At 36.9% G+C, this 10,555-nt stretch overlaps 1 protein-coding gene across 1 annotated transcript; it reads left to right on the top strand.

Moving 5' to 3' along the window:
- Nucleotides 1-648: 648 nt before the first annotated feature.
- On the top strand, nt 649-3,649 carry Strit1 (small transmembrane regulator of ion transport 1). Its single transcript, XM_029567158.1, has 3 exons — nt 649-661; nt 3,320-3,418; nt 3,513-3,649. The coding sequence occupies exons 1-2, from the start codon at nt 649-651 to the stop codon at nt 3,412-3,414; spliced, it is 108 nt and encodes a 35-aa protein (XP_029423018.1). The 3' UTR covers nt 3,415-3,418; nt 3,513-3,649.
- The last annotated feature ends 6,906 nt before the right edge of the window (nt 3,650-10,555 follow it).

The raw sequence follows: 10,555 nt of genomic DNA, 5'->3' as shown, positions 1-10,555 counted from the left end.
GTGCATTTAGATGAGCACTCTGTTTTTAGAATCGTTCAGAGAAAAGGGCATCATTTAATTTATGGTTTTGCATCTGTAAGAAAGAGACGGTTTATGTTTCATAGCTGTTTTCATTTTAGCTTTATTAAATTTCCCTTGGCAAGTATTGGTATTCCCATTTTGAAAAGAATGGAGCTGGCACCCAGGTTAAAGAGCTTGGGCTTCATTATGGAGATAACAGGACTAGAATTTGAACCCAGGTCTCTTAACTCCAAAGCCCTTTCTAATATTTCACCTTTCCTCCTTAATAGAACTCATAGTTGCAATGTCATTTTTAATTTCTGTTTCTCTGTCACTGAACATTTCCTTCTTGTTGTCTGAAATACTAAGTGAATTAAAAATCTGCATATCTGTGCTTTAGGAAAACTCAGCTTACTTGTTTAGGTCACTTACACACCTAGACCCTTGTTCCTCCATAATAAAGGTTAAAAAAGAGACAGAGGAGTTATGCTTTCCAGTGACTCATATCACCCTGTAGACAATTGGCAGAGGAGAGGGGCAGCTGCCACACTCTTCAGATATCTCTCTATTTAAAGTTCAAAGAGGTGCTGGATAACAATAAGAAAGAGAGACGTGTAGCCCTGACTAAGCCACTCAACAACAGGAATAATGGCAGAAAAAGGTAAGCTAGGAGACATCAGGTTCTCTTGGCAAAAACAGCTTCCACACTGGTTTATTCTTTTTCTTGGCATTTTAATTCTTAAGAATGTGAGATCCTTGCTAAAGAATCATCAGCTTCATATTTTAGTATGGCTGTAAAACAGGCATTAGATATGCAGTTTGTGGACCATGCCTTTAAGTTACGGATAACTTTGAAATAATTAGTGAAGCAGATTAATTTCATTGGTGCTCTTTTTGAAAGATGAGTTATAAACCAGTTATCTCCGAGTGTTGTACTGGATTTGAGATCTTGGGGGTTGTTGGACCAGAAGTAAGGACAGAAGGGTTCTGTGTGAGATCTGCTGAATGACCATGTGAATTTGGAGAAATCTCCCCATTTCTCAAAGTCATGACTGTCAAATGAGAATATTGAACTTAGTCATCTTTGACATGTTCCATAGCTAAATATTTTTTAATGTTTAAACATTTAAAAGTTAATGTCTGTATAAAATAATTGGCTCCCGTATGACAGAATTGACTGAATATATCTTTGTCTGAGAAGCAATTTTAAATACCCAGGAGTTTTTGCTTTCAATCATGACAACAACTTTGTGAGACATGCATGTTATCATTCCCATCTTACAGTTAAGGACATTGAAACATAGCAAAGGTTAATATGTGTCCACAATCACCAGGGAGCGGTGGCACCGGGCCTTGGATCTGGGCCGTGTTGCTTTGTAGTGCAGTGCCCTTAAGAACACTTCCAGCTGTAACCACCTTCGTATGCTCAGAACTGGACAAACAGTGAGCACTTTGAAATTGCTCTTTGCTTTTAAAGAGAAGTTTTGTTTTGGGGTTTTTATTTTATTTTATTTTTATTTTTTGGTCTTTTTGAGACAGGGTCTCCCTGGAGCCTGGAACTCACTATGTAGACCAGGCTGGCCTTGAACTCACAAAGATCTGCCTGCCTCTGCCTCCCAAGTGCTGGGATTAAAGGCGTGTGCCACCACGCCCGGCGAGAAGTTTTGTTTTCATTTGTTCTGTTAACATAAACACTGTATAAAATGTTGGCTTTCATGCATTACTATTTCCAAATGACATTTCAGATTATGGTAGAATTAAAAATATTAGTGTTAAAAGAACATCAGTGCAGTTATTTTTGGTAAAATGCACAGCCAGCTGAATTGTTTTATAAGGCATAGCAAGTAATGGGATATTTACATTTAGAGCTTAATGATATGTAAATTTTATTAAAATAGGTGATGAAATTGTATTAAAATATGCTTGCCTAAAACAGTTATATTCAATTGAAATACGAGTATTAATTTTCAAGTTGTTTTAAATTGACAGAGATACTGTGCCACTTACATGAACAGTTTAAAAAATTACTGTCATGTAATTTCAGTCTAATAGCACCTCAATTCATAAAAAAATCTTTCTTCCAAATGAGACTAAAGTGTGTCTTACAATGTTTGTTTTACACTTAAGGCAATAGCTCATGGCAGGTAAGGAGAAGATTTTTTTTTTCTTTAGTGCTTAATGCCTTGTTCAAGGTCACAGTGAGACGGAGAAGCAAGGAAAACCCATTTGTCAAGAATGATTTCAACATTTTCTGGAAAAGACTGAAAGTATGAAAATTCATTTAAACTTCAGAAAGTTTGCTATTATGAAAGTGTCTTCTAATTTTAGAAGTACCTCATCTCCCGATGACTTTAATAGCTTCAAAAACCCTTCACATTTTAAAGTGATGGAAATTGTAGTAGGAATACAATTGCTAAAAACATGCATTCTCCTCCTTAGCTCATATCATATGGTCTAATTGTGGTTTTCAATTAAGAATATGTTTTGGTATTTAACACAGATGACTGTATGTGCTGTGTTTGGGTTGAATCTTTTGTGTGAGGTGTTTGTATATGTGTTTACTTGAAAGAACAAGATTGAGAAATAAGTATTACAAAAAGCTATTTGTGTAAATTGCCTTTTACAGATCAGGAGACAAATAGGATGTGTAGGAAAAATGAGGTATACAAGTATGTTGTATTGTTATTTCCATAGATTCAAGTTCAGTGCTGGTTGTGACAGTGAACAAGTTTAAAGAAATAAAATCTCTTTTTTTCCTTTGAGAATGATTATGTAAGGTATGATGTTTTCATTTTTCTGTGAAATTTAAGATTAAAGTCAGTTATTGAGAGCAAGAATAATTCCCAAAACAATTTCCTGTGTTATGATTGACTTAGCTTATCAGGAATGACCTCACAGTTAGATTGGATTGTTGTTATGTAAGCAGTTGCTTTACCGATTATTGCATAAATGCATGGATATGTACTGTATGCACTAAACATAGGCACTGCGGTTAAAGTTTACAAAGCTTTGCTTACATAATATCATCTGATTCTGAAAACAGCCCGAGGAAGTAGATATCACAAGTTTTGTTACTTGTATTTTATAATAGGAATCTTCAAGTTTAGAATTGCACAAGGTTGCACATAATCATGAAAGGATGACCTGTGGTTTGAACCTGGGACTTCTAGTCCAAATATTCAGGGTTTATAATAGAATTGCAATGTGTCCACTGTAGAAAACAGAAGATAATTATGTGTGAGTTGGATTAGAGATTTCGTTTTTTGATTCATATGGTTTAATACCAAAATGATCTGCCTAATCCGTTTTTGTTTTTAAGCAGAGTCCACCCTATCACGTCTTACCGTTCCTATTCTTCTCCTGATTGGATGGATTGTTGGCTGCATCATAGTGATTTATGTTGTCTTCTCTTAGAAAAGTAAGAGCTCTGATAATGACTATGTTTATTCATCACATAAACTGCTCTGAAAATTATCCTTTATGTTTTACTAATGAAATATTTTGTCATTCAGGTGAGAAGACTTCAGATTGACACCATTTAGAAGAACTAAGAAAAACACAAACATGATCGATTATTAAAAGTGTCTCATGTTAAAGAGATGGAATGTTTTATATCATTTTGTACAGTTGGATTATAAGTTAGAGATTTGGTTTGTATAAGAATCTCTTTAGGGGCTGGAAAAATGACTCAGCAGTTAAGAGCACTGGTTGCTCTTGCAAAGGACCCGGGTTCGATTCCCGGCACCCAAATGGTGGTTAACAGCTGTTTGTTACTCCAGTTTCAGAGGAATCCATCCTCTCTGACTTCCATGTGCTTTGCATGATACGAGTGCACTTATATACATGGAGCAATAGCACTCATACACATGAAATAAAAATAATAAATAAAAATATTTTTTATAAAGAATCTCTTTAGAGCTGGGTGACTCAGTTAATCCTCTCTTGTAGAGGACCTGGGTTCCCACACTGAGGCTAACAATCATCTGTAACTCCATTTCCATGAGATCATATGTCTTTTCTGGACTCTGTGGGCACCAGGCATGTACATGGTACATATACATACATCCAGGCAAAACATTTATACATAAAAATATATTATTTTTAAAAAGAATCTCTTTAGGAGCTTGTCTGAAATTACAGATTAAAAAATCCTGTAAGAAAATTCAGGTGAATTTCTCTATGTCCAGAAAGTAGGAAATATATTCTTAACTGTGGCTAAAAACACAGAAGCACCAGGTCAGGTATGATAAATTTAATTAAATTAGAATATGTTTTGCTCCCTCCTTCTGAAATAGAAAAACAGACTAAAGAAAAGGCAACAAACAGAAAAGAAAAGGCAAATGAAAAGCATGGATCTTACCTGATGTTTGTAAAGAGAAGTGTAGTTTAAACCATATTGAAGAACATTTCTTACTTAGGTAATATGTAACTACATCTAATAACATGTGTGTTGATAAGGTTGTGGGGAATTAAGCACTCTCCTACCCTGTCTTTGCAAATTCAAATGGAACATTTTTTGTTGTTGTTTTTTGGAGACTGGGATCTTGCTATGTTGCCCAGGCTGGACTCAAGTGATCTTCTTGCCTCAGGCTCCTTGAGTAGCTAGGAATGGAGGAATGTACCACTTCGCTGAGCTAGGTCTGAGATTCTGGGGGCATATTTGGCAGTTAGTATCTGCCAAAATTATTTATTTATTTAACTTTTGAACCTGTTGTCTATCTTCAAAGAATATTTCAATTCCTATAGATACAGAGGCAAAGAAATTTGCATGCACAGGGGCCAGAATCAACTATGACAAGTATATATAATATAATAGTTATATAGCTATGGAAAAGAATGAAGAGACTCAATATTGATATGATGTGATCACAACAAGGTATTAATTGAAAAAGTCAGGTATACAACAATGTATACCCACCATTTGTGTAAAAAATTAAAGAGCTATGCCTATCTGCATGTATATTTTCTCATATTAAAATATTGGAATGGAGGAGACAAATGGAGGCTAGATATCTGTAACTGTACCTTGTTTCATAGTTTTCCATTTTTAGAATAATGTGATAATTTTGTAAGTGAAAATGAAAACCAATAATCTCCCAAATTTAAAACAAATAAAAAGAGATCTAATAGCACATTAAGTTGGTGACATAACCTGACAGAGAAAAACAAATCTTTCAAGTAACCTTAAAACATTGTATTTTTTTTTTTACTGTTTATCTCTTATGGGTTAGACAGTCTAAAAACTCATATTCAGTGGTCTTTTTCAAGTAATAATATTTATATTGTTGGTTTGAAAGCCAGACCATCCGTATAAATGTCAAATAAATGTATTTGGTAGTATTAAAATTGAATAGCAAATATTAGCATGAACTCACTATTTGTTTTCCTTGTTCTGAAAAGCAAATGTCTGTTCTAGCTCTGCCCACTGAAAAGTCTTCTAGAAACAAACAACCTCACTTCACTGCGTCTTTACTGAAAGGACTCAGAGATCCCTGCCTTCACCCGGGGCAGGACAAACACAAGTGGACTTGTTAGACGATGTCCATGTCCCTAGATCAATTTAACAGCGCTAAAAGTGTTACAACTAGACATGAGTACCTCCTGACAGGACATAGGGAAAATTCACAGGGACATCTAAGAAGTGTTTGTGCTGAAACCTTAAGTGAAGCAAGATTATGAGGGTGTTCAAAAGAAAATCATGATGGTAAATTCAGCCAAGTGTGGAATGTAGAAAACCATAAAAACACAGGACCCAGTTTTTACACAAAGAACTATGATTGCAGCTCTGTTCATAGCAGCCAGATTATGAAATCAGCCCATGTGTCTATAAACTGATGAATGGAGAGATAAAACGTGGCATATGCACAGCCAGTATTATTCAGCCATAAGGAGAATCGCAGTTATGTCATTTGCAGGAAAATGGATGGAACTGGAGATCATGGTAAGTGACATAAGCCAGATTCAGAAAGACATATATCACGTTTTCTAACACATATGGAATCTAAGTCCAGATTAAAAAATAAAGACATGGGGAAAAAAAAAGACATGGGGCTGATGAAACGGCTCATTGGGCAAAAGTGCTTGCCACCAACCATGATGATCCAGGACCCATATGGTAGAAGTAAACTGACCTCTGCAAGTTGTCCTCCAACTTCCACATACACACTATGACCACATACATACATATGTACAATAAATGAGTAATTTTTTTAAACTTTAAAAGATTGTAAGAGACATGGAAGTAGAAAAGAACCATTTGAGAAGAGAGTGAGACAATGAGAGAGAGAGAGAGAGAGCTGGGCCGAGAGAGGCTAGTTGGGAGTGGAATCGATCGACGTACATTACATTCATGAACATGTCTTACCGAAGCCCATATTTTGAGCAATAATCTATGCTAATAAATTATTTTTTCCAGAAACAAAAAGTAAAAAATTCAGACAGTCAAAACAAAAAGAAAGAGGGAAGGAAGGAAGCTAGGAAGGAAATAAAAAGAAAGAAACAGATAGAGGGAGCGAAGAAATGATTTCAGAGTGCAAGGTTATCAAGTGAATGCAGCGTATGGACCAACTCCACAAACACATTTTATATTTCTGTGATAAAGACATTAGCAAGTAATTAGTAATGTTCAGTGCAATAATGACAATTGGCAATAGAAAAGCAATCTGTTAGACATTCACACTGAAGTGCCTGGTGGGGAGACAATAGCGCTACCTTAATATATTCCCACAGAAAATAAACTGGAGAATATGAATAAGACGAACCAAATGTTGATACTTGTGGCAGCCAAGTGATGAGCTCATGAAGATTCATTACAGTCTTTGATCTAATTGTTTATATTTTTAAACATTTTTATACTTCTTTCTTTTTTCCCCTCGGTGTTGCTCTGTTATGAACTACAACTTAAACAAACAATAAATTAGAATAAAATAACATAAAATGAATTTTAGTTCTAGTCCTGAATCTCATCCCTGAAGATTCTGACCCAACAAGTGGGCCAGGATCCTACACTTCAGAAAAATGCTCCAAGGATTCTTACACATGCCAGCATTTGAAAACTGTTGTTTTGGAGAACTGGTCCTCAGACCTAGGGCTTCTTGCTGTCCCATGGTCTCATGGAGGCTTTAAAGCATGGAGGACTGGGTCTTGTTTTCAGTTTCTGATGCAGAGGAGCTGATGCTCTGAGACCTTAGTTTCTGTCGGGCTTCTGGATGACACTGAGGTTACTGAGAGCATACTGAAGCCTGGGCAGAGCCACTGCTCTGAAGGGACCACTTCTCCCCCCAGCTATAGCAGTCATTTCAATTAATTGTTCCACAAACACCATGGTTCTTATCAAAATGCTAGAGAACACTTTTGCTTTATGATTCTTATCCTTCCAACTTGAGGAAATACTCCAAAATGTCATCCTAATAATCCCATTTAAAGTCATTCTTAATGAAACGTAAGCAGAAAATGCTTAGAAAATTAGACTCAACTGATTTCCTTAATGACTTGACCTAATTATAGTTTTTTCTGGAATCAGAGGTTTCCCGGAACTACCTCTGATGGTCTTGGAAAAATAGATTACTAATATGTTCAGGAACTGTGTGAGTTGGTTGATGTCTCACTGTTCAGTGGAATGTCACTGCAGTGAACGCATATGCACACCAGAGACAAAGGCCTGAATTGTTTCCACAGGACAGCAAGCAACTGAGCATTTCCCAGCACACCATGGCTTGAATCATCTTGATTTCTCTGTTGTTCCTTTAGGCTTATCAGGACTTCAAGACCACTTACGTTTTATTAATATTCTACTGTGTTAATAAAAACAATAGTTTCTCCATTTTCCTGAGCTTACTGTGTTATAGAGGGTTTTTTTTTTTAACTTTTATTATTTGAGACAGGGTCATTGTAGCCTAGGTTGGCTTCAAACTCAGTATATAGCCAAAGATAGTTTTGAACTTCTACTCTACCTGCCTCCATCCCCCAAGTGATGAGATTAGGGCATGTAGTACTATGATGAGTTATATAGTGCTGGGAATTGAATCCACGGCTCTGTGCAAGGCAGTCAAACACTACAAATCGAGCTACACCTCCCGCTCCAATGTTATAGATTTTTAATTAGAAATCCATGAAGACTATTTGTAGTCTTCAAACCAAATTCAAGGTTTGAATTTGGTTTGAATATGAGCACAATTTTAGTGTGCTCATAGATCTGAAACCCACTGGAAAAGTGTCCTGACTTAAACAGCTCCTCCTCCCTTTTGATCTTCAGCTTCTTCACAACGTGGCTCTAGCTCTACTTGGAGTTAAAGACGCGGTCTCATACCTTAGCTGTCTTTTTAGCTAGAGATTAGTTTTCTCCCTTTTTAATGTTTATTTATTTTGCCCAGACGTGTGGGTATTTGTCAGTGTGCCACAGCACACGTGGGCAGATCAGAGTACAACTTGTAGAAGTGGTTCTCTCTTTCTACCATATGGGTCCTGAAGAGTGAACTCAGGTCATCAGTCTTGGTGGCAAATGCCTTTACCCACTGAGCTTTCTTGCTGGCCCCTCATTTTTTTCCTTTTAGAGGATATTTTTAAAATTATTATTATTACTTAAAATTTATTTTATTTTATATGTATGTGTGTGTGTCCATGTGTGTGTGCATGTGTGTGTGTGTGTATCTGTGTGTAGGCATGTGCACATGAGTGCAGGTGCCTGCAAAGACCAGCTCTCTTGGAGCTGGAGTTACAGGCAGTTGTGAGCCACCCAACATGGGTGGTGGAACTGAACTCTGGTCCTCTATAAGAGCAGTTAGCATTTATACTCACTGAGCCATTTCTCCTGCTCCCTTTAAAATAATTTTGATTGACTTAAATATCTATTTATGGTGTGAATGACTTTTTAAATAAATAAAACCAATTAGTCTTTAATCCCAGCCCCCAGGAGGCAGAGACAGGTAGATCTCTGTGAGATCAAGGCCACCCTCATTCACATCGTGGCTTTCAGGAGGACTGTGACTAGGGAGATCCTGTCAAAAAAATCATCATCAACAACAACAGCAACAACAACAATTAGTATCCCCATCACCTCACATATTTAAATATTTAAAATCACTCTCAACAATTTCAAATACTTAATACATTGTTACTAGCTACAGTCATATCACTGTAAATAGAACCTTTGAACTTATTCAAATGATTACAAATGCTGGAGAGAATGTGAGGAAGAGAAATCCTTATTCACTATCGGTGAGATTGTAAACTCATGCAACCACTATGGAAATCTGTGTCAACATTCCTCAAACAGCTAGAAATAGAACTGCATTTGATCCAGCTATAAGACTCCTGAGTATATACCCCAAAGACTATATCATTTATAGAGACACTTTCTCAACCGTGTTCACTGCTGTAGTCACAATAGCTAGGAAATGGAATCAACCCAGCTGTTCCTCAATGGAAGGACAGAGAATGAACATGTGGTACATATACATTATGGAATTTTATTCAGCTGTAAAAAAATGAAATTATAAGATTTGCAGGCAAATAGATGGAACTGTAGGAAAATTATACCAAGTGAAGTAAGCCTCATCCAGAAAGACAAATATCCCATGTTCGCTCCCATTTGTGGCTCTTAACACCTAATCTTTAGATTCTGTGCCTAACTTGGGGTACCTATAGACACCAGGAAATCAGGAAAAGGCCATTGGGATGAGGGGTATTTAAGGGAGAGGGTAGCAGAGCATGTATGCTATGAATGCAGAAAGGAGGAAACACCAGAGGTGGAAAGGTTAAGCAAGGATGAAGTAGGGGATAAAGGAGCTGAAGTGGGGTGGGAGAGTTACCACAAATGAACAGTGCATGAAAAGCTGTGTGGAAATATACTACTTTTTAAATAAAAAAAGTAAGAGAAAGATAGAGATAGATGGATAGAGAGAGACAGAGACAGACTTAAGAGGTAGATATCTTGCAGGGTTGGATAGTGCTACCCCTAAGATATGGGTAAGTAAAGAACAATCCCAGTGCCAGGTATGAATACGTCCTTATAAGCTGTTGACCAGGGAGGCCTGAAGGCCTCCAGCACAATGTAAGTTCTTGCCATTCCTCTTGGTTACCCACCAGAACTAGTTGATAAGATCCCATTGCTGAAGATATCACACACCTTGAAGATATAGAGATATCAAGCCTGAACTGAGTTGGAAACTTCTTCCCTGATGGCTAGCTTTCTTAGTGCTGGGGGAGAAAATCAATGGCTTTACCCAGCTGTGAACCCCACAACCTACAATGCCAATCTACCAGACAAAATATGTCCACTGGTGTAATCATGGCAGGTGGCAAGACCAAAAGCTGTGGTCACACAAATAGCCCTGGTTAAACTCAGAGAGCCACAGAATAAAGCAAAAAGACATGAATAAGGGAAGGGTACTTCTAGAGAGGAGAGGGAGTTAAAGAAATTGGAAGATTCAGAGAGGGTGGGGGTGACTATAATCAGAATGTAGTATATGCAGGAAAGAAACTATCAAAGGACAAACTTAAAAGGGGGTATGTGTAGGTAGATATTACTTAAATATATTGTATTCACATATGAAAT

Source organism: Nannospalax galili, unplaced genomic scaffold, assembly GCF_000622305.1.
Source record: "Nannospalax galili isolate Female #2095 unplaced genomic scaffold, S.galili_v1.0 scaffold59, whole genome shotgun sequence".
NCBI classification, from domain to species: domain Eukaryota; kingdom Metazoa; phylum Chordata; class Mammalia; order Rodentia; family Spalacidae; genus Nannospalax; species Nannospalax galili.
The sequence above is the reverse complement of the archived record's forward strand: the minus strand, read 5'-3'. Positions and strand labels throughout refer to the sequence as shown.